General features: G+C 42.9%; 1 protein-coding gene across 1 annotated transcript in view; it reads right to left on the minus strand.

Moving 5' to 3' along the window:
• Positions 1-23,805, minus strand: part of LOC124041527 (protein unc-13 homolog A-like) — a 64,667-nt gene extending 40,862 nt beyond the window's left edge. Inside the window, exons 1-2 of the mRNA XM_046359225.1 lie at positions 23,531-23,805; positions 8,769-8,798 (exon numbers count right to left, since the gene is read on the minus strand). Of these exons, the coding sequence (XP_046215181.1) occupies positions 8,769-8,798; positions 23,531-23,552 (52 nt within the window). The 5' untranslated portion in view covers positions 23,553-23,805. The remainder of the gene's footprint in view (positions 1-8,768; positions 8,799-23,530) is intronic.
• Positions 23,806-25,481: the final 1,676 nt, after the last annotated feature.

Genomic DNA, 25,481 nt, shown 5'->3' on the forward strand with positions numbered 1-25,481 from the left:
AAGTTAGTGTGGGAGAGGTAGAAATATTATTGTTAACAATCAATAACGACAAACCTTCTGGCATTGACAACTTAGATGGAAAGCTACTGAGAATGGTGGCTGACTCCATAGCCACTCCTATCTGTCATATTTTTAATCTGAGCCTAGAGGAAAGTCTTTGTCCTCAGGCCTGGAGGGAAGCCAAAGTAATTCCGCTACCCAAGGGTGGTAAAAGTGGCCTTTACTGGTTCTAACAGCAGACCAATAAGCTTGCTGCCAGCTCTTAGCGAACTGTTGGAAACAATGGTGTTTGACCAAATACAATGCTATTTCTCTGTAATTAAATTAACAACAGACTTTCAGCATGCTTATAAAGAAGGGCACTCAACATGTACTGCACTGACAGAAATGACTGATGATTAGTTTAAATAAATTGATAAGAAGCAGATTGTGGGAGCTGTACTGTTGAATTTCAGTGCAGCCGTTGATATTATTCACCATAACCAGATGTTGAAAAAACTTAAGCGCTATGGCTTTTCAACCTCTGCCATATTGTGGATTCAGAGCCATCTAATAGAAGTCATTGATTTTTTTTTTATAGTTGCGTCTCTAAAGTCAAACATGTAAAGTATGGTGTAACCTGGTTTCAAAAAACAGATAAAGCAACACCTCATGGCACAACGCCTCTCCCCTATTTGACCTATAGTTTGTGTGTATGAATTGATATGTAGGCTACATATGCCTTTTTTTTAAAGTATGTAGTTCTCTCCTTGAGCTGTTCTTGTCTAATGATGTTCTGCATAATGTCATTCTGTATTATGTTTTGTGTGGACCCCAGGAAGAGTAGTTGCTGATTTTGCAACAGCTAATGGGGATCCTAATAAAATACCAAAATACCTGCTGCTAAAAAACATCCCCACGGCATGATGCTGCCACCACCATGCTTCACCGTAGGGAGGGTGCCAGGTTTCCCCCAGACGGGACGCTTGGCATTCAGGCCAAAGAGTTCAATATTGGTTTCATCGTTACCAGAGAATCTTGAATTTACCACAGGTGGACTCAAATGATGATCAATGGAAACAGCATGCACCCGAGCTCAATTTTGAGTCTTATAGCAAAGGGTCTGAATACTTATGTATCCGTTTTTATCTTTAATAAATTTGCAAACAATTCTAAAAACCTGTTTTTGCTTTGTCATTATGGGGTATTGTGGTGTAGATTGATGAGGAAAATCATGTATTTAATCCATTCTAGAATAAGGCTGTAAACATAACAAAATGTGGAAAAAGTGAAGGGGTCTGAATACTTTCCGGATGCACTGTAGGTAGAGAGGTCGATTGTGTGTGTGTGTGTGTGTGGGGGGGGGGGGGGTCCTAATACACTCGGTCAAACAGGCGTCACACACACACGGTGTCCCCACCCAAAAAATTCCCTTGCTCACATTTTTTCCCTGTCTCTCTTGTTTCTAGTCCTCCTGGTTTCAACCCTTGCCTGTCCTGACTCCGAACCCACTCTGCCTGTTCTGTCTTCAAGTCTGCCTATCCCCTTGTACTGTTTGAACTCGGATTTGGTTGCTGAACCCCTGCCTGGTCTGACCTCAAGACCGCCGTTCGTCTGGTACCGTTTTAAGAACTACAGTCCGAAAAGTTTCTGAAATATACAGGGGCAACTACCGGCTTTTTTAAGTCTGTTTTTTTTCTCCAAATATATGTTTTTTACATTTTATTTCCAAGAGCATTTCATTTCTGGATTGGACTGTTTTACTTTGACAAGGCAGTTGTCTCACACCCTGACTTTTGAACTTCAGCTATGTATTAAACATTTTGATAATTCTTACATATTTAATGTAGCTAATGAGAAAAAAAGAGGCAAATATATGTGCATAAGCACTAAATATATTATTTTCTACAGTTTTCACAGTTTTGCTTCATTACCATCACACTGAACAAAGTGATCCATTATAGTGCTTTTTCAACATTTTACACATCAAGTCACATAAGATCTGGGAAGTGACCGTGGAGAACAAGGATATGAGAAGTAGTAGTGATGGGGGAAATCAATACAGTTACATATTGGGATATTATTTGACATTCGCAATATTATTTTAGACAATATTGAAAATATTATTTTACGCTAGTTGACTGAACCAAAAATCCAGTATTTTTCCTTCATAGCTTGTTCTCTATCCTCCTTTTTAAATATTGAGCCAATTTGTTTTCTGCACTTCCATAATTGACCAAAACTCATTTTCTCATGCCTCTCTTGTCCCTCTGCAGCAGACATATGGGTAATATGTTTGGAACATAGAATCGCAACAAAATCACAGTATCGAATCACCATACATATCGCATTCGCACCTGTGTGGTAATATCATATCATGAGGTCCCGGTCAATTCCCAACCATACAAATTTTTGCCTTAATACTGCCCAACACATAATATTTTACCGTCTTTATGGTATATTGTAAAAACTTATTTCCAAAGTTATTTTTAACATTTATGGCAATTTATCATTATCCTGTTATTACCACCACAATCTACACTTTTTTTTTAAAATAGATATTTACACATTAAATATCACACTCCTGTCTTCTTCAAGTGTAAAGCACTTACATGTCCTCAATATAACTAGTTAAAAATGATAAATACATAAACAATGCAGTAACTTGTTGTAATGGTTATGGTAGCCTCAATGTAGTTATTCAAGCACAGGCAGCAAACGGACATAGTTATGCAATATGGATATAAAAATTTAAAAATGTTTCCGTTAGTGCCAAATCCTATAGATCGATAAACCAAATAATCGAAATGTTATTTGTCACATGCGCCGAATACAACAAGTATAGAATTTACCATGAAATGCTTACTTACGAGCCCCTTCCCAACAATGCAGATAAAAATAAAGAAAATTAACAAGTTAAGAAAAAAGTAAAACAAAATAACAATAATGAGGCTATATACATGTTATATACAAGGAGTACCGGTAACGAGTCAGTGTACTGTACTGGGGTACTGTAACGCCGTTCGTCTGTTGAATGAAGAGAGTCAGACCGAAATGCAGCGTGTAGGTTACTCATGACTTTAATGAACAGAACTGAAATACAAAAACAACAGAACGGAACGTGAAACTAATTACAGCCTATCTGGTGACACTACACAGAGACAGGAACAAACACCCACAAAATACTAAGCGAACTCAGGCTACCTAAATACGGTTCCCAATCAGAGACAACGATAAGCACTTAAGAATCGCCTCAGGCAGCCAAGCCTAACAACACCCCTAATCATACACAATCCCAATGCTAATAAAACCCCAATACGAAACACAACATATAAACCCATGTCACACCCTGGCCTATCCAAACATATAACAAAAACACAAAATACAATGACCAAGGCGTGACAGGTACGAGGTAGTTGGGGTGATTGATTGAGGTAAAATGTACATGTAGCGCAGCAGTCTAAGGCACTGCATCTCAGTGCTAGAGGCATCACTACAAACACCCTGGTTGTGTGACAACCGGCCATGATTTGGAGTCCCATAGGGCAGCGCACAATTGGCCCAGCACCGTCCATGTTTGGCCGGTGTAGGCCTTCATTGTAAATAAGAATTTGTTTTAACTGACTTGCCTAGTTAAATAAATAATAAAATCACAACCCATTGTGGTTTTGATTCAGTTTTAAACAAAAATTGATGGTTGTATGATCTGATGGTAATGACAGAAGGGGGTTTTGTTTGTTAAATATCATACTTTCAGCAACAGAAATACTTTGTTAATTTAATCTGGAACCAAAAACTGATATTGGCTGGGATTATACAATGATTATAATACAAATAAATACTTAAAACATTTTTTTAAAGAATAAGACAAGCCGAAAGTATCCGTAGTTGCAAAATCACCTACAGATGTAGGACCAGACTATGTATAGATAGGGCCAGGATATTTTTCTGATCACATGACCTGACCAGGTCCTAGTTATAGCCGCAGTAGCCCAAATTTAGACACTTTTATGATTTATTTAATTTATTAAAAAGATGTGGTCTAAGGGCATTCCATTGTGACAACTTGCAAGATACTGTAAGTCATGGTCCAATGACTGTACTTGCTTGAAGCATATGTCCCACGTCCGAAACTACAGCCATAATTTGTAGACGGTTCTGATTGGTGAGGAGCCATTTGCATTGCCGAGCAGTGAACAGGAAATTATGAAATCCGGTTTTTAGATGCTACCTCAGCCTACTGAAATCAAAACCAAACATGGATTGCATGCTGTCTTCTCACTTCACGTGCACACCCGTTTGTTTCACACCCTTGTACACCTGTTTGTTCACACCAGTTTGTCTAGCTAATCAGCCTCGCATTATTGGCACCATGCTTCCCCAGATGGGAAGTAGAGGAAACATGTGCTTGCGTGCAAAGCCAGAACAAAACATTTCCATTCATATTAATGTTTGATTTGGGTATGGGGTTAGCATCTTAAAACTGGATTTCATAGCAATGCAAACAGCACTTCTTCATTCAGAACCGTTTACAGCTTACACTCAGTAAGATATTGGAGGGTAATTGTGAATAGAAAAATGTGGGAGTACATGGGAAAGAATGATCTGATTACAGCCAATCAGCATGCTTATCACAAAAACCATTCCACTACCACTGCATTGGTTGACATGACTGACCAGTGGCTCAATGCTATGGATAATGGCAAATTTGTAGGTGTACTGTTTTTAGATTTCAGTGCAGCATTTGATTTAGTGGATCATGAAATAATTGACTAAATTAATGCATTGTGGTTTTAAGGAGGTAGCATTGAATTGGGTACAGTCCTATCTAACTGACAGGAAACAGTCCACTTATATCAATGGTTCATTTTCTTCCCCTAATGTGTTAAACTGTGGAATTACCGCAGGGCAACTGCCTTGGGCCACTTCTTTATTTAATATATACCAACGACCTTCATTATGCCTTTGTTGAAACTCAATCTTTTATTTTTTACCTTTATTTAACCAGGCAAGTCAGTTAAGAACATATTCTTATTTTCAATGACAGCCTGGGAACAGTGGGTTAACTGCCTGTTCAGAGGCAGAACGACAGATTTGTACCTTGCCAGCTCGGGGGTTTGAACTCACAACCTTCCGGTTACTAGTCCAACGCTCTAACCACTAGGCTACGCTGCCGCCCCTACGAAATTTGCAGATGATACTACAATTTATGCAGCAAGACAATCGGTTCAACAGGTACAGCAGACTTAACAAGGAGATTTGAAGAATATCAGGAAGTGGGTTTGCCAAAACAAACTTGTTTTAAACACCAAGAAAACCAAAGTTATGTTAGTCTGTTCAACTAGGAAAAGGCCAAAACAGCATGAGATACAATTAAGTACGGGAGGAGTACAAATTGAGGAAGTTGCAAAAACCAAATTATTGGAAGTGCAGCTAGACAACTGTTTATCATGATCGTCTCAAATAACTAATCTATGTAAAACAAAAACAAAAATATATATATATATATATTTATATATTAATATTAAATATATATATATTAAAACAGCATGCATAATCAGAAGGATAGCTAAATATTTACCAGGAAAAATTATTCAGCAAATAACACAAGCATTAATTGAGAGTCAGGTGAACTACTGTTCGGTGGTCTGGGGAAATGCATCATCAAGTGAAGTTAGGAGGCTGCAGAATGCACAGAATAAAGCAGCAAGGATTGTTTTAAGGTGGAGATATGGTTATTCTGTTGCAGTCATGGGTTGTTTTAAGGTGGAGATATAGTTCTTCTGTTGCAGTCATGGGTTGTTTTAAGGTGGAGATATAGTTCTTCTGTTGCAGTCATGGGTTGTTTTAAGGTGGAGATATGGTTCTTCTGTTGCAGTCATGGGTTGTTTTAAGGTGGAGATATAGTTCTTCTGTTGCAGTCATGGGTTGTTTTAAGGTGGAGATATAGTTCTTCTGTTGCAGTCATGGGTTGTTTTAAGGTGGAGATATAGTTCTTCTGTTGCAGTCATGGGTTGTTTTAAGGTGGAGATATGGTTCTTCTGTTGCAGTCATGGGTTGTTTTAAGGTGGAGATATAGTTCTTCTGTTGCAGTCATGGGTTGTTTTAAGGTGGAGATATAGTTCTTCTGTTGCAGTCATGGGTTGTTTTAAGGTGGAGATATAGTTCTTCTGTTGCAGTCATGCGCAGTGTTCTTGGTTGGTCATCAATCGACAAGGTAATTGAAAAAAACATGCTTATTTTATTTTATAATATAAATCATTTAAAAAGCCCAAGTTCTATTCACAACGGGTTTCAGTTGGTAAGAGACACACATTCCGTAAATACTAGGAATAGATTGTCCACCATCTATGCGTTATCCAGACAGAAAAGAGAAATAGGCAAAATAACATTTCAATTTAGAGCAATACAGAAATGGAATAAATTAACTGAGTAAACTAGAAATCTTTGAATATATAAATGTAAACATTATTTTAAAACAATTTAAATATAGTATATAGAAATGTTGTGGGACTATAGCAGATGAAGAATCAATATTTTTTAGTTTGAGTATTTATTGGGTCATTATGCATGTTTGTAATAGTGTGAAATATGTGAAAATGTGATTGTATTATATAAATTGTATTTTAATGTTTAAGGACTCTTGGAAGATTAGTCCAAATGGGGACTTAAGAGATCCAAATAAAATCAAAATCAATGCAGTCATTGACCATGACTCCTCGTAAGCTTTCACAATGGACCCTTAGACCCTTTTTTATTAATAAATTAAATCATTCATAAAATGTGTCTAAATTTGGGTTACAGCCTCACACGGTCAGGTAAACTCCTGTACCTATAAGACATAGTAAGCAAGTTTGATCGAATCCAGTTGTGTATGTTTTGTCCATTCTATTTCTAGGTTCTCAGCAGCACTTACCTTAGCTAGCAGATTTTAATGGGCTAATGAGATGCTCCATTAGACGTTACAGGCTAGGTACGGTTTGGTATAGCAGAGAAATTTTTCAACCAACTTTAACGATACTTCTTCAATTCCCGACAATTCTAAACATCCATGTCTAGTTTCAAGGGGTTTGTTTGCATTTAGAAAATGCTCTGTTATTAAATAAAAATGCTCCATGAAATAATCAAAAAATGTATACACCGTCATCTTGTCTATTTCAAATCTTCTCTCATTGATCAAGACAGGCGAGTGTCTTCTATGGCATTATGGTGGTCCGAAAAAACATTTGTTAGAGGTGCATGCTACCACCTACTGTTTGAGGTGAAAACTGGGGAATTTTAATCCAGAAAACACAGGGAAATGGGGGAAAAATACCCCTTTAGTCAGATTCAAGTGTCTGCTCCAATCCCTACAGGCTTTGGGGCTTGAGGGAAGTACAGACAATATTCCCCACAATGTTTCGGCAGTAAAGTCTTGGAGATCCAGAAACATTTTTGCTGCATTCACAATAATGTCCAGTTTCTTCAATTTCTTTTTAGTTTTACTTGTACAATTTATCACCTGCGCAATAAATGCAACAAAATTCAGCTTCTTCACATTCAGTACTTCAGGATCCCTCAACTGATGAACAATACTTTCTGCAGGCTGCGGTGTATCCATTGCCATTTCTTCCTCATTTGAACTTGCCGGTTCCGCAATTTGCACTGTTTCTGCATAGGAGACCTGGTGGATAACCTAGATTCTTGCTACTTTGATCTCCTTCACCCTTAAAGGGCACTCCTGGAACCCGGGAACGGGGTTCCCACAATTGCGGCACAGTGTATTTACTGACTCTTCCACAACATATTTATTCCGTCTGGACAAACTTTTTACATTTAAGACACTGCAAAGGTCTGTCCACATAAGCTCTCACTGCACATCTCATATACACCAGCTTTTCATGTGTCAGAGGATATTCTTCATCAAATAGCAATAGCACCGGTAGGCTTTCCTCTTTTCTTCCATTCACCATACGGTTCAATCAATGTGCCTCCACTATTCCTGGTACTTTCGATTTTCAGCCTCCATTTCCACCGCGACACCAGAGATGACACCTTTTACTGGTGGCCTGTTCTGAAGGTCAAAGCGTTCTACTACACACTAATAATTCCAAGAGACAATGCACTTTCCTTTTGTTCTTCTGGACATACAATACATCAAAACCCTATCACTCCTGGTCACTTTGATTGACTCCACCTTTTGCAGTGCATCCTCCACCATCTCCTTGACTGCAAAAGGATCTCCCAAAAACACATCCTTACACATGAAATGTATTCCAACAAGGAATGAAGCATTATTAGACCGAGGTCTATCTTCATTAACAACTTTAGCCCGTTTTGCACCATTCTTCAATGTTATAGTTTTCCACTCATGTCCATTAACTTTACTCAATGCGATATCCGATTCAAACAGTGCTTCCGCCATCATCACTTGTTATTCATCCGCAGGTGGGTCATCATGACATGCAGCACTTTGGGGTGGACACCCACCTGTCTCAAACAATGAGAGGAGATTTGAAATAGACAAGATGGCAATGTACACATTGTTGGATTACTTCAAGGAGCAAAACATTTATTTAATTTAATAATGGAGCATGTTCTTAACTCCAACAAACCCCCGGCAACTAGACATGAACGTTTAGAAAACGATGATTATCTTCCACGTCAGGAATTGAGGAAGTATCGAAAAGGTTAAGGTTGGTCGAAGATTCTCTGTCCTACGCCAAACAGTACCTATCTAATAATACCTATCAGCCAGCTGGAACAGAGTAATGGTCTGACTAGGCAATATTTTGAAAAGCTACACGTACCTTTGGGTCCATCCAGCTTGGCTTTCTTCACTGTGAAAACAGAGGAACAGAGTCACAAAGGGCAACACCATATCTTGACAGAAATCTTACACAAACAACCTAACAGGCTGGATTCATTTTCCTGTTTTGTGGGTAGTTCCGAGTCTCACTTTGGTTAATTTCTCTGGATCCCAATTAGCAACCACTCTTGGGGTCAATACATACAATAAACGATTGTTGTGAATTCTCCAAGGAAATATCAAAACCAACTCATCAAAGTGGCCAAGTGCTCAATAAAAATCAGACACTTTAGCATGCCTAATGGATAAAAGTGAGTTATTTCCTTCTTTGTACCTTACTTTGTTTTCACTGCTCTTTTGCTTGGCATATGCTAGTAGCATTTAGTCCATTTAAGTCTATATATGATTATAGTATTGGCACTTTTTGTTGTCTAATAATTAGTCCTTTTCAACCGCATACCATTTCTAATAACAATCATACGCATCGACAGAAACAATAATATATACAGCAAGACACACCTTATATACAGACTTGGAGGAATACGTTTGCCTTTGACTTAGAAGCTCTGCTGAAAACAAACACAGATGAAGGCTTTCATATGTGTCACTGCTTGACATTTGGGGTGATTTTACACACAGTACACATTGTTGTGGGACAAAATGAGCCAGCAACCCTGTGGTTATAGGACAACTGCACTGCCCCAGTGACAACTCCTGGCAGAGGCTTTAGCGCACCCACAGACTGCATTCTAAATGACACCTAATTTAACTTTGTCCTAAATAGCACCCTATTTCACTTCAAAAGGGAACTACTTTTGACCAAAGCCCTTTGGGCCTTGGTAAAAAGTACTGCACTATATAACGAATAGGGAGACATTTGGGACTCCGCCATAGGAGCTTACACTAGTATTGTCATGTTTTGTCATTGATTATCATGTCTTGTCTCTGTGCTTCCCTTCTATTCGTTTCCCTCTGCTGGTCTTATTAGGTTCTTTCCCTCTTTCTATCCCTCTCTCTCCCCCTCCCTCTCTCCCTCTCGCTCTCTCTCTCTATCGTTCCGTTCCTGCTCCCAGCTGTTCCTCATTCTCCTAACTACCTCATTTGCTCTTTTCACACCTGTCCCCTATTTTGCCCTCTGATTAGAGTCCCTATTTCTCCCTCTGTTTTCCGCTTCTGTCCTTGTCGGATCCTTGTTTGATGTTCGCTGTTCTGTGTCCTTGTGTCATGTTTTGTCATATATTGTCTTGTCCTTGTGCTTTCCCTTCTGTTCCTTTCCCCCTGCTGGTCTTATTAGGTTCGTTCCCTTTTTCTATCCCTCTCTCTCCCCCTCCCTCTCTCTCTTCTCTCTATCGTTCCGTTCCTGCTCCCAGCTGTTCCTCATTCTCCTAACTCACTCATTTACTCTTTTCACACCTGTCCCCTATTTTGCCCTCTGATTAGAGCCCTATTTCTCCCCTTGTTTTCCGCTTCTGTCCTTGTCGGATCCTTGTATGATGTTCGCTGTGCTGTGTCCTTGTCTCGCCCTGTCGTGTTTTGTCTCCTTCAGATGCTGCGTGTGAGCAGGTGTCTTAGTCTGCTACGGTCGGTGCCTTCCCGAAGCAACCTGCAGTCAATGGTCGAGTCTCCAGTCTGTCCTCGTTACTACGAGTGGATTTAAGTTTTTTCCTGTTTTGTTTTCTTCTTGATTTTTCCAGGATTATTACTTTTGTCATATACTGGAATAAAGACTCTGTTTTCGTTAAGTCGCTTTTGGGTCCTCATTCACCAGCATAACAGAAGGATCCGACCAAGAATGGACCCAGCGACTACGGATTCTCGTAACACTGCCGTCGAGATCCAGGGAGCTATGCTCGGCAGACACGAGCAGGAATTGTCTGCTGCTCGTCATGCCGTTGAGACCCTGGCCGCTCAGGTTTCCGACCTCTCAGGACAGTTTCAGAGTCTTCGTCTCGTGCCACCAGCTACTTCCTGGTCTACCGAGTCTCCGGAACCTAGGGTTAATAACCCACCATGTTATTCTGGGCAGCCCACTGAGTGCCGTTCCTTTCTCACCCAGTGTGATATTGTGTTCTCTTTCCAACCCAACACATACTCAAGAGAGAGAGCTCGGATTGCTTACGTCATTTCACTCCTTACTGGTCGGGCTCGAGAGTGGGGCACAGCTATCTGGGAGGCAAGGGCTGAGTGTTCTAACAATTATCTGAACTTTAAAGAGGAGATGATACGGGTTTTTGATCGTTCAGTTTTTGGTAGGGAGGCTTCTAGGGCCTTGGCTTCCCTATGTCAAGGTGATCGATCCATAACGGATTACTCTATAGAGTTTCGCACTCTTGCTGCCTCTAGTGACTGGAACGAGCCGGCGCTGCTCGCTCGTTTTCTGGAGGGACTCCACGCTGAGGTTAAGGATGAGATTTTCTCCCGGGAGGTTCCTTCCAGTGTGGAATCTTTGATTGCACTCGCCATCCGCATAGAACGACGGGTAGATCTTCGTCACCGAGCTCGTGGAAGAGAGCTCGCGTTAACGGTGTTCCCCCTCTCCGCATCGCAACCATCTCCTCCCTCCGGCTCAGAGACTGAGCCCATGCAGATGGGAGGTATTCGCATCTCGACTAAGGAGAGGGAACGGAGGATCACCAACCGCCTTTGCGGTTCTGCTGGACATTTTGTCAATTCATGTCCAGTAAAAGCCAGAGCTCATCAGTAAGCGGAGGGCTACTGGTGAGCGCTACTACTCAGGTCTCTCCATCAAGATCCTGTACTACCATGTCGGTCCATCTACGCTGGACCGGTTCGGCTGCTTCATGCAGTGCCTTGATAGACTCTGGGGCTGAGGGTTGTTTTATGGACGAAGCATGGGCTCGGAAACATGACATTCCTCTCAGACAGTTAGGGAAGCCCACGCCCATGTTCGCCTTAGATGGTAGTCTTCTCCCCAGTATCAGATATGAGACACTACCTTTAACCCTCACAGTATCTGGTAACCACAGTGAGACCATTTCCTTTTTGATTTTTCGTTCACCTTTTACACCTGTTGTTTTGGGTCATCCCTGGCTAGTATGTCATAATCCTTCTATTAATTGGTCTAGTAATTCTATCCTATCCTGGAACGTTTCTTGTCATGTGAAGTGTTTAATGTCTGCTATCCCTCCTATTTCTTCTGTCCCCTCTTCTCAGGAGGAACCTGGTGATTTGACAGGAGTGCCAGAGGAATATCATGATATGCGCACGGTCTTCAGTCGGTCCAGAGCCAACTCCCTACCTCCTCACCGGTCGTATGATTGTTGTATTGATCTCCTTCCGGGGACCACTCCCCCTCGGGGTAGACTATACTCTCTGTCGGCTCCCGAACGTAAGGCTCTCGAGGATTATCTGTCTGTTTCTCTCGACGCCGGTACCGTGGTGCCTTCTTCCTCTCCCGCCGGAGCGAGGGTTTTTTTTGTTAAGAAGAAGGACGGTACTCTGCGCCCCTGCGTGGATTATCGAGGGCTGAATGACATAACGGTTAAGAATCGTTATCCGCTTCCCCTTATGTCGTCAGCCTTCGAAATTCTGCAGGGAGCCAGGTTCTTTACTAAGTTGGACCTTCGTAACGCTTACCATCTCGTGCGCATCAGAGGGGGACGAGTGGAAAACGGCGTTTAACACTCCGTTAGGGCATTTTGAGTACCGGGTTCTGCCGTTCGGTCTCGCTAATGCTCCAGCTGTCTTTCAGGCATTAGTTAATGATGTACTGAGAGACATGCTGAACATCTTTGTTTTCGTCTACCTTGACGATATCCTGATTTTTTCACCGTCACTCGCGATTCATGTTCAGCACGTTCGACGTGTACTCTAGCGCCTTTTAGAGAATTGTCTCTACGTGAAGGCTGAGAAGTGCGCCTTTCATGTCTCCTCTGTCACATTTCTCGGTTCTGTTATTTCCGCTGAAGGCATTCAGATGGATCCCGCTAAGGTCCAGGCTGTCAGTGATTGGCCCGTTCCAGAGTCACGTGTCGAGTTGCAGCGCTTTCTCGGTTTCGCTAATTTCTATCGGCGTTTCATTCGTAATTTCGGTCAAGTTGCTGCCCCTCTAACAGCTCTTACTTCTGTCAAGACGTGCTTTAAGTGGTCCGGTTCCGCCCAGGGAGCTTTTGATCTCCTCAAGAAGCGTTTTACATCCGCTCCTATCCTTGTTACTCCTGACGTCACTAAACAATTAATTGTCGAGGTTGACGCTTCAGAGGTGGGCGTGGGAGCCATTCTATCCCAGCGCTTCCATTCTGACGATAAGGTCCATCCTTGCGCTTATTTTTCTCATCGTCTGTCGCCATCGGAACGCAACTATGATGTGGGTAACCGCGAACTGCTCGCCATCCGCTTAGCCCTAGGCGAATGGCGACAGTGGTTGGAGGGGGCGACCGTTCCTTTTGTCGTTTGGACTGACCATAAGAACCTTGAATACATCCGTTCTGCCAAACGACTTAATGCACGTCAAGCTCGTTGGGCGTTGTTTTTCGCTCGTTTCGAGTTCGTGATTTCTTATCGCCCGGGTAATAAGAACACCAAGCCTGATGCCTTATCCCGTCTCTTTAGTTCTTCTGTGGCTTCTACCGACCCCGAGGGGATTCTCCCTGAAGGGCGTGTTGTCGGGTTGACTGTCTGGGAATTGAGAGACAGGTAAAGCAAGCACTCACTCTGCGTCGCCGCGCGCTTGTCCTAGTAACCTTCTTTTCGTTCCTGTCTCTACTCGTCTGGCTGTTCTTCAGTGGGCTCACTCTGCCTAGTTAGCTGGCCACCCCGGCGTTCGGGGTACGCTTGCTTCTATTCGCCAGCGGTTTTGGTGGCCTACTCAGGAGCGTGACACGCGCCGTTTCGTGGCTGCTTGTTCGGACTGCGCGCAGACTAAGTCAGGTAACTCTCCTCCTGCCGGTCGTCTCAGACCGCTTCCCATTCCTTCTCGACCATGGTCTCACATCGCCTTAGACTTTATTACCGGTCTGCCTTCGTCTGCGGGGAAGACTGTGATTCTTACGGTTGTCGATAGGTTCTCTAAGGCGGCACATTTCATTCCCCTCGCTAAGCTTCCTTCCGCTAAGGAGACGGCACAAATCATCATTGAGAATGTGTTCAGAATTCAAGGCCTCCCGTTAGACGCCGTTTCAGACAGAGGCCCGCAATTCACGTCACAGTTTTGGAGGGAGTTCTGTCGTTTGATTGGTGCTTCCGTCAGTCTCTCTTCCGGTTTTCATCCCCAGTCTAACGGTCAAGCAGAACGGGCCAATCAGACTATTGGTCGCATCTTACGCAGTCTTTCTTTTCGAAACCCTGCGTCTTGGGCAGAACAGCTCCCCTGGGCAGAATACGCTCACAACTCGCTTCCTTCGTCTGCGACCGGGCTATCTCCTTTTCAGAGTAGCCTTGGGTACCAGCCCCCTCTGTTCTCGTCCCAGCTCGCCGAGTTCAGCGTTCCCTCCGCTCAGGCTTTTGTCCAACGTTGTGAGTGCACCTGGAGGAGGGTCAGGTCTGCACTTTGCCGTTATAGGGCGCAGACTGTGAGAGCCGCCGATAAGCGTAGGACTAAGAGTCATAGGTATTGTCGCGGTCAGAGAGTATGGCTTTCCACTCGTAACCTTCCCCTTACGACAGCTTCTCGCAAGTTGACCCCGCGGTTCATTGGTCCGTTCCGTATTTCTCAGGTCGTTAATCCTGTCGCAGTGCGACTTCTTCTTCCGCGACATCTTCGTCGCGTCCACCCAGTCTTCCATGTCTCCTGTGTCAAGCCTTTTCTTCGCGCCCCCGTTCGTCTCCCCCCGTCCTTGTCGAGGGCGCACCTATCTACAGGGTCCGGAAGATTATGGACATGCGTTCTCGGGGACGTGGTCACCAGTACTTAGTGGATTGGGAGGGGTACGGTCCTGAGGAGAGGAGTTGGGTTCCATCTCGGGACGTGCTGGACCGTTCGTTGATCGATGATTTCCTCCGTTGCCGCCAGGGTTCCTCCTCGAGTGCGCCAGGAGGCGCTCGGTGAGTGGGGGGTACTGTCATGTTTTGTCATATATTGTCATGTCTTGTCCCTGTGCTTTCTCTTCTATTCGTTTCCCCCTGCTGGTCTTATTAGGTTTCTTTCCCTCTCTCTTTCCCTCTCTCTCTCTATCGTTCCGTTCCTGCTCCCAGCTGTTCCTCATTCTCCTAACGACCTCGTTTACTCTTTCACACCTGTCCCCTATTTTGCCCTCTGATTAAGTCTCTATTTCTCTCTTCGTTTCTGCTTCTGTCCTTGTCGGATCCTTGTTTGCTGTGCTGTGTTCTTGTTCCGTCCTGTCGTGTTTTTGCCTTCATCAGATGCTGCGTGTGAGCAGGTGTCTCTGTCAGCTACGGCCTGCGCCTACCCGAAGCGACCTGCAGTCTGTGGCCGCTTATCCTGTTATTCCCCTCTACAGACTAGAGGATTTCTGTTATTCCCCGTTTGGACATTTCCTGTTAAGGATTCAGGATTTGTTATTTTCTGTTTGGACTTGAATAAACTCTGTTTCTGTTAAGTCGCTTTTGGGTCCTCACTCACCTGCATAACAAAAATCCTCACTGAGCTAAAGGGTAGAGTTGCCGCTTTCAAGGAGCGGGACTCTAACCTGGAAGCTTATAAGAAATCCTGCTATGCCCTCCGACAAACCATCAAACAGGCAAAGCGTCAATACAGGACTAAGATTGAGTCGCACTACACCGGCTTCGATGCTCGTCGGATGTGGCAGGGCTAGCAAACTATTACAGACTACAAAGAGAAGCACAGCCGCGAGCTGCCCAGTGACACAAGCCTACCAGACAAGCTAAATCACTTCTATGCTCGCTTCGAGGCAAGCAACACTAAGGCATGCATGAGAGCATCAGCAGTTCTAGACGACCGTGTGATCACGCTCTCCATAGCTGATGTGAGTAAGACCTTTTAACAGGTCAACAATCACAAGGCCGCAGGGCCAGACTGATTACCAGAACGTATACTCATGTCCTGACCAAAAGGCAAGTGTCTTCACTGGCATTTTCAACCTCACTCTGACTGAGTCTGTAATACCAACATGTTTCAAGCAGACCACCATAGTATCTGTGCCCAAGAACACTAAATGACTACTGACCAGTAGCACTCACGTCTATAGCCATGAAGTGCTTTGAAAGAATGGTAATGGCTCACATCAACACCATTATCCCAGAAACCCTAGACCCACCCCAATTTGCATACCGCCCCAACAGATCCACAGATGATGCAATCTCTATTGCACTCAACACTACCCTTTCCCACCTGGACAAAAGGAACACCTATGTGAGAATGCTATTCATTGACTACAGCTCAGAGTTCAACACCATAGTGTCCTTAAAGCTAATCACTAAGCTAAGGACCCTGGGACTAAACACCTCCCTCTGCAACTGGATCCTGGACTTCCTGATGGGCCGCCCCCAGGTGGTAAGGGTAGATAACAACACATCCGTCACACTGATCCTCAACACTGGAGCCCCTCAGGGGTGCGTGCTCAGTCCCCTCCTGTACTCCCTGTTCACTCATGACTGCATGGCCAGGCACGACTCCGACACCATCATTAAGTTTGCAGATAACACAACAGTGGTAGGCCTGATCACTGACAACAATGAGACAGCCTATAGGAAGACAACAACCTCTCCCTCAACATGATCAAGACAAAGGTGATGATTTTGGACTACAGGAAAAGGAGGCCGAGCACGCCCCCATTCTCATCGACGGGGCTGTAGTGGAGCAGGTTGAGAGCTTCAAGTTCCTCTGTGTCCACATCACCAATAAACTATCATGGTCCAAACACACCAAGACAGTCGTGAAGAGGGCACGACAAAGCCTATTCTCCCTTAGGAAACTAGAAAGATTTGACATAGGTCCTCAGATCCTCAAAACGTTTGACAGCTGCACCATTGAGAGCACACTGACTGGATGCATCACTGCCTGGTATGGCAACTGCTCGGCCTCCGACCGCAAGGCACTACAGAGGGTAGTTCGTACAGCCTAGTACATCACTAGTACCAAGCTTGTAGCGTCATACCAAAAAGACTCTGCTGTAATTGCTGCCAAAGGTATTTCAACAAAGTACTGTAAAGGGTCTGAATACTTATGTAAATGTGATAGTTTAGTTTTTTGTATTTTGCACATCTCTAATCTGTTATTTGTCATTATGGGGTATTGTGTGTAGATTAAGTCCATTTTAGTATAAGGCTGTCAAGTAACTGTGGAAAAAGTCAAGAGGTCTGAATACTTTCTGATGACACCGTAGCTGACTAGCTTCTTTAAATTGATTTGATGCAGTCAAGACAGGTTATCATCCCATCTGGTAGTGCCTATCTGTATGGCTACTCTCTCCAATATCAAACTCACCATCCACTGTCCATTCCCCGCACTTCTGTAAGCAAAGAAGGACTTCTCCCAAGTCGCGCAGCAAGCCAGTTCCCAAGTTGTCTTTTTTTTTAAATCACGTATTTAGACAATCCAGGTATCCCAAAAAATGTCATGATATTAGTGAAGTTGTTTAAAATTTCCATCCCTAGTCCTAACCTGACCTCTCTCTCTCACACTCTCACACTCTCACACTCTCACACTCTCACAACAGAAATCAGACCCGGTGGTGTCCTACAGGGAGACTGTGTCTGAGGAGTCTGAAGTGATGTGCCTGTCCAAGTCCCCCAACAAGCACAACCGTCTGTACATGCGTGCCAAACCATTCCCTGACGGCCTGGCCGAGGACATAGAGAAGGGTGACGTCAGCCCCCGGCAGGAGCTCAAAATCCGTGCCCGCTTCCTGGCTGACAAGTACGAGTGGGACGTGTCGGAGGCCCGTAAGATCTGGTGCTTTGGTCCCGACGGCACCGGGCCCAACCTGCTGATGGACGTGACCAAGGGAGTCCAGTACCTGAACGAGATCAAGGACAGCGTGGTGGCCGGCTTCCAGTGGGCCGTCAAGGAGGTGGGTTTAGGTTTACGTTTAGTTAGTTAAGCTTGACAACCAACTAAGGCACAGTCCATTTTCCTTGCTTATTGAAGCATTGCAGTTCAAATCTGCATTCATGACTTCAGTGTGTAAGTAGACTTGAATCTGCAGTTTAGGCCACGCTACAGGTAACACATTTGCTTCGTCTTTTCTCTATCCTGAGTTGTGACGTGGTGTTCCTTCTTCCCTCCTACAGGGTGTGCTGTGCGAGGAGAACATGCGTGCGATCCGCTTTGACATCCACGACGTGACCCTGCACACAGATGCCATTCACCGCGGTGGCGGACAGATCATCCCTACCGCCCGCAGAGTGCTGTATGCTTGCCAGCTCACTGCACAGCCAAGACTCATGGAGCCTGTCTACCTGGTCGAGATCCAGGTGTGTGTGTGCATGCGGGTGGTGTGCGACTACTTTGACACTTGAACTTGACCACTGTCTTACATTGAATTGTATGCTAGTCTATTTGGAATCAAGTGTGACATGACGGAGTCATGCGTTTCCTGTCTCTGCAGTGCCCAGAGCAGGTAGTGGGCGGGATCTACGGCGTGCTGAACAGGAAGCGAGGTCACGTGTTCGAGGAGTCCCAGGTGATGGGCACGCCCATGTTCATCGTCAAGGCCTACCTTCCTGTCAATGAGTCATTCGGTGAGTGAGAGTTAACTTTATCCATGGCTTACCAGGGAAACTTTTAATTTCAGTGTACTTGACGGAATTGAAATGTAACTGACCCTAACCCAGTGTAGGACATTTATTCTTATTTGATGGGCGATGTATAGAGATTACCCATTGCCTTGACACAACCTTCTGAACATTTCACTGTTAACTCTCAAGCTACCAACTTATTTTACATACAACAATTACTAACTGGGGTAATTTTGACCCCAAGAAACTATTAGAATCGCAGCAATAACTTTCTTATCAAAACATCCTTAAACATGTCATTAATGTTATCGGAGTGAAGAAAATACTTAATTGTTTTTGTATGTTCTGTAAAACTTGTGTAGCTTTTTTTCCAAAGTACAATCCACATTAGTACTAAACTTAATTTAACATCTGAATATACTATCATTGAGTTTTCAGAATGTATGTGGTAAAAACCACTGCCATTTAAAGGGACAGTACACCAACATTTTGAAATGTACTTAATTTGATTTACAAAAAGTTAAAATCACTTCAACAAGTGATCCTGAGAAACAACAAATTGCATTATTGCTGTTAGTGAAACAATGTTAGCCGTACGGCTATAGCAGCATGCCTAAAATTGATGTGAGTTAGTTAGTTTACATCAAATGGTATAGCACCCAAAATATCCTAAGCTACACAAAGAATATTGGATATGAATTCTGGTATTTTATTTAACATTTTCAGTGTTGTTTTGGGAGAATGCACACCAATACAGCAATATTCTTTACATTCAGAGGGTAGCTGGTTTCAACAAGTATTCATACCACTGACAGACTTATGAGCTGTTTTGACTGCAACTTATTCATATATCTAAAGGTAATTTACATTTTGTACACAGTTATAACCATAAGTGAGTACTAGGGATGCAACGACTCACGGATAGGCATCAGTCCCCGACTTAAAACAACACCAGATGGTTGAAATCCCCGAGCTGACACGGTACAAATCTGTCGTTCTGTCCCTGAACAAGGCAGTTAACCCACTGTCCAACTAGGCCGTCATTGAAAATAAGAATTTGTTCTTAACTGACTTGCTCAGTTAAATAAAGGTTAAAAAATAAAAAAATAAAGATCTGAAGACACAGGTTCGAAACCTGGCCGTTTGCCACTCTCTTAGTGCAACAACACTTTTTCCCGCATTAACTCGGACATTGAGTGGGGAAGACGGACGCGTAGAGTCAGAGAGATTCAACAGCAATCTCATCTGAACAGGCCTATGTTTGATAACTGTCTTTGATTTATTGGGGAGTTAAAAGGATTGCCAGAGGACTTTAGAGAGGATCCCAGTGGGATAAACCATAAACCACTTGAACTGTCAGATGTGAAATACGCCGCCCAGCCACCACCAGACCCCAATGACGAAGTAAAGGGTGACTGCACTTCCTGATTTGGCCTCGTTTTGAAGATTGCTCATTAAGAAATGCCATGCCTGATGCCAAGACTGCCAGATGGTGAAGCGTGATTCATCACTCCAGAGAACACGTTTCCACTGCTCCAGAGTCCAATGGCAGCGAGCTTTACACCACTCCAGCCGACGCTTAGCATTGCACATAGTGATCTTAAGCTTGTGTGCATCTGCTCGGCCATGGAAACCCATTTCATGAGTTCTTGTGCTGAAGTTGCTTCCAGAGGCAGTTTGGAACTCTGTAGTGAGTGTTGCAATCGAGGACAGACTATTTTTTACGTGGTACATGCTTCAGCACTTGGCGGTCCCGTTCTATGTGCTTGTGTGGCCTACAACTTCGCGGCTGTTGCTCCTAGATGTTTCCATTTCATAATAACAGCACTTACAGTTGACTGGGGCAGCTCTAGCAGGGCAGAAATTTGACACACTGACTTGTTGGGAAGGTGGCATCCTATGATGCTGAAAGTGTTGAAAGTCACTGAGCTCCTCTGCACGGGCCATTCTACTGCCAATGTTTGGTGGCTAGCTAGCTAGTTAAAATGGGCTGTTTCCTAAATTATCCATGGATGGAGATAGGGATTTGGACTTGTGGTTTTACTTAATTCTTTGTACTGGCCAGTGATGTGATATCGGGAATTCACTTCTTCAGGGTCTGAAGGAGCACTGCTGGTTTCTTTTTTTATTCCTGGTTGTTAACCTCTTGCTCCTACCCGGCACGCAGGCGTCCCATCTAGACATCTGGAAATGCAAATGCGCTATGCTAAATGCTAATAGCACTCGTTAAAACTCAAACGTTCATTAAAATACACATGCAGGGTACTGAATTAAAGCTACACTCGTTGTGAATCCAGGCAACAAGTCAGATTTTTAAAATGCTTTTCGGCGAAAGCATGAGAAGCTATTATCTGATAGCATGTAACACCCCAAAAGACCCGCAAGGGGACGTAAACAAAATAATTAGCATAGCCGGCGCTACACAAAACGCACAAATAAAATATAAAACATTCATTACCTTTGACCATCTTCTTTGTTGGCACTCCTAGATATCCCATAAACATCACTATTGGGTCTTTTTTTCGATTAAATCGGTCCATATATAGCCTAGATATCGATCTATGAAGATCATTTTTTTTATAAAAGAAAAGTCGATGATAAACTTTCACAAAACACTTCGAAATACTTTTGTAATGCAACTTTAGGTATTAGTAAACGTTAATAAGCGATCAAATTGATCACGAGGCGATGTATATTCTATAGTTGTACGTCTGGAAATAATGTCCGGGTAAATCTCAACCAAAATATCCGGTCGGAGACCAGAAGAACTGCGCTGCCTTGTGTCTGTTTGACCAAGAAACAAATCGTAGGCAAATGACAAGACTGTTGACATCGTGTGGAAGCTGTAGGTATTGCAACCTCGGCCCCATTTAATGTGGTTCATGTTTAACAATGGGTTGAAGTGGCGCATGGATATATTTTCCCATTTTCAGTGATCAGATTTTCCTGCACTTTTCGATGAAACGCACGTTCTGTTATAGTCACAGCTGTGATTTAACCAGTTTTATAAACGTCTGAATGTTTTCTATCCACACATACTAATCATATGCATATACTATATTCCTGGCATGAGTAGCAGGGCGCTGAAATGTTGCGCGATTTTTAACATAATGTTCGAAAAGGTAGGGGGTAGGAGTAACAGGTTAATTGATGGTTTATGTCACTGATTTGCCAGACTTACCTCTCAGTCACCAGGTAGTGTGCCAGGTTTGAATCATCCCTGAGTAGAGGGGAATGATGAAAACCAGCAGTGCTGCAGACCTAAGGTACACATATGCAGTGGTGTAAAGTACTTTCGGAAAAATACTTTAAAGTACTACTTAAGTAGTTTTTGTGGTATGTGTCCTTTACTATTTATATTTTTGCCTACTTTTACTTCACTATATTCCTTGAGAAAATGATGTACTTTTTACTCCAAAACTTTTTTCCTGAGTTACAATTTGAATGCTTAGCAGTACAGGAAAAAGGACAAATTCACACACTTATCAACAGAACGTCCCGGGTCATTCCTACTGCCTGCTCTGGTGGACTCACTAAACATAAATGCTTCCTTTGTAAATGTGTTGCTGGAGTGTGCCCTGGCTGTCAAAAAAATGAATAAAAAAAGGAAATGGTGCAGTCTGATATGCTAATTATAAGGAATGATGATGTATAGCATTTACTTTTACTTTGCACTTTTAGTATGACAATTGAGTACTTTTTTCACCACTGTACTTAAGTACATTTAAAATCTGATACTTTTAGACTTTTACTCAAGTAGTATTTCACTGGGTTACTTTCACTTCAGTAATTTTATATTAAGGTATCCAGTGGTGTAAAGTACTTAAGTAAAAGATACTTTAAAGTATTACTGAAGTAGTTTTTGTGGGTATGTGTACTTTACTATTTATATTTTTGACAACTTATTTTTACTTCACTACATTCCTTTAAGAAAATATTGTACCTTTTACTCCATACATTTTCCTTGGACAATAGTCCAATTCATGCACTTATCAACAAAACAACTCTGGTCATCACTACTGCCTCTGATCTGGTGGATTCACTAAGCACATATGCTTCGTTTATTGAATGATGTCTGAATGAGTGTGCCCCTGGCAATATGTAAAATGTTTTTAAAGAAAATGGTGTCTGGTTTGCTTAATATAAGGAATTTGATATGATTTATACTTTTAGTTTTGATACTTAAGTAGATTTGAGCAATTACATTTACTTTTGATACTTAAGTATATTTAAACCAAATACTTGTAGACTTTTACTCAAGTCTAATTTTACTGAGAGACATTAACTTAAGTGATGTTGTATTAAGCCATCTTTCCTTTCACTCAAGTACGACATTTGAGTACTTTTCCCACCTCTGCACATATGAATGCTGTGCACCATATCATGCAACGCTAGATGAGATGATCTGAGGTCACACGGTTCGACATGAAAATGTCGTTACATTTCAGCCCACAGGTGGCACGACCTGGCGCGAACACCCCCCCCATAGGATTTCCTCACGACCGCGGGAGGCTCGCTTCCACGCAGCAGCGGAGCGGCAGGGGCTATCCTTTCCTTGCTACACCCGCTGCCCACACATGAACTGGCATGGCACGCAACACACATGCAGCTAAAACGGTGCTCAGGATGGCAAAAAGTAAATAATGTCCACATTTTGATCGTTACGTGTTTAAATGTCCAAGATAAGGTTACACACAGGTACAGCAGCTCCTCAGTCCGTTGTGAATAAGACAATCATTGATAGCCTACTTATAACTTAATACAATATAGCCTAAGCTTTCCGGATTCTATTCGGCTTCTTCAATCTGAGCTGTGACTCTTGGCATCATTTTATTGCACCTCAAGCATACATAGCCAAATCCTCTTTCCATAGAAAGCTGCCAGACACCCTTAAAAAAAACACGGACCTCTGTCATCAGAAAAACGTATTTCACCTGAGAAAAAATCATCTCAAGTAGCCTGTAGCTAGTTCTCTGCAAAGGACCGCGTTCTTAAAATAACATTAAAGGCTACCATGGTAATTGCGTATTGGCGTACCGAATCGGCTATAGCTCCTTGCAGGTAGCCTACAATATATAACAACCACTTCAAATAAAAATGAAATGTAACATTAATGATATAAACATAGTGTGCATGTATTCTTACCTCTGACACAGAGAAGGGACATCTCTGAAAGTAGCTGTGAGAGTCCCCGGCTGTCCTCAACCGGCCGCCTGTTCTTCACTGTTTCGCTTGGCTACAGTTACCTCCCCGGTGTAGGCTACATAGGTAGACTGCATCAAAACATAGGCTAAATATCCCAGTAATAGATACAAAAACGTTTCGAGGACATATTACAATGAACCCGTCCGTTTTTCAGTGATATAGCTATTTGTCTTGCTGTTGAAGTGCTCCCCTCACTAAGCCGCATCTCTCGCGCTCTCCTCATTGCGCTCCTCCACAGCTCTCGCGAGGACAGCTTCGTGACGTCAGTTAATGTGACGCGAGGCAGCAGGTATTATATGGTCTAATTTGAGTATAATGACGGCTGTTTCTTGTGAGATGTTCTGTCCTCAGATACAGAGAGCTGTGAAAGCCTGTCTGCAGAAGAGGTCCAAATGAAGACCAGTGGTTTGAATCCCCAGTCCTGGTCCTGGAGACTCAGAGGGGCACATTTTTGTTTTTACCTTAGACCTGCACAGTTGATTCAAATGATCAACTCATCATCAAGCTTCAAGTGGTATTTATGTATTCATTTGTGATGCTATCCTTGATATGATCCTGCTGTTGTCACATGCTGCACATGCACATGTATCTATCATTCTGATGTATTCATGATTTGTTAAAAGGGATATTATACTTTAGTAATCCACAATGACCTGGTTATGTAAAAGTCTAATAATGACATTATCTTCCATATTCCTACAGATACCTTGTCACTGGAGATTTCCTTCAAAACAATTGTCTACAGTTACCATTTAGGGCACTGCAAGGTTGGGTTACCAACCTGGGACTGCCTCCTGGAGGAATTCAGGCATATGAAGGCTACCTGTTTCCTGAAAAACTTCATGAGGATGGACACGAGGATCAGGAGGGGATCTGCAGCTTGCCGCCGTGTGCCAAAGGAGAAGTCTGCTACACTGCAGGATGTTTCAAGGATGGGGTCCAACAACGCAGCAAGAAAGGCAATCCGTGTGGGAGATCTTCACCTCCTACTTCTTCAAAGAAGGTGCTGTTCCTTGGCAACACCATAGACTACACTATGCATAACCAAAGCCTCTTTTAACTTGTTATGGCTGGGGGCAGTATTGAGTAGCTTGGATGAATAAGGTGCCCAGAGTAAACTGTCTGCTACTCAGGCCCAGTTCCTAATATATGCATATTTTTAGTAGATTTGGATAGAAAACACTGAAGTTTCTAAAACTGTTTGAATGATGTCTGTGAGTATAACAGAACTCATATGGCAGGCAAAAACCTGAGAAAAAATCCAACCAGGAAGTGGGAAATCTGAGGTTTGTAGTTTTTCAACTCATTCCCTATCGAATGCACAGTGTATATGGGGTCAAATTGCACTTCCTATGGCTTCCACTAGATGTCAACAGTCTTTAGAACCTTGTTTGATGCTTCTACTGTGAAGTGGGGAAGGGAATGAGAGGGGAATGAGTCAGAGGTCTGGCAGAGAGCCACGAGCTGGCCACGCGCAATCACGTGAGAGTTAGCTTGAGTTCCATTGCATTTCTGAAGACAAAGGAATTCTCCGGTTGGAACATTATTGAAGATGTATGATGTTAAAAACATCCTAAAGATTGATTCTATACGTCGTTTGACATGTTTCTATGGACTGTAACGGAACTTTTTGACTTTTTGTCTGCTCCTAGTGATCGCGCGTCATGAATTTGGATTACTGGGCTAAACGCGAGAACAAAAAGGAGGTATTTGGACATAAATTATGGACATTATCGAACAAAAAACATTTATTGTGGAACTGGGATTCCTGGGAGTGCATTCTGATGAAGATCATCAAAGGTAAGTGAATATTTATAATGCTATTTCTGACTTCTGTTGACTACACAACATGGTGGATGTTTTGGGTTGTTTTGGTCTCTGAGCGCCGTAC

The sequence above is a fragment of the Oncorhynchus gorbuscha genome, linkage group LG08 (assembly GCF_021184085.1).
Source record: "Oncorhynchus gorbuscha isolate QuinsamMale2020 ecotype Even-year linkage group LG08, OgorEven_v1.0, whole genome shotgun sequence".
NCBI classification, from domain to species: Eukaryota; Metazoa; Chordata; class Actinopteri; order Salmoniformes; family Salmonidae; genus Oncorhynchus; species Oncorhynchus gorbuscha.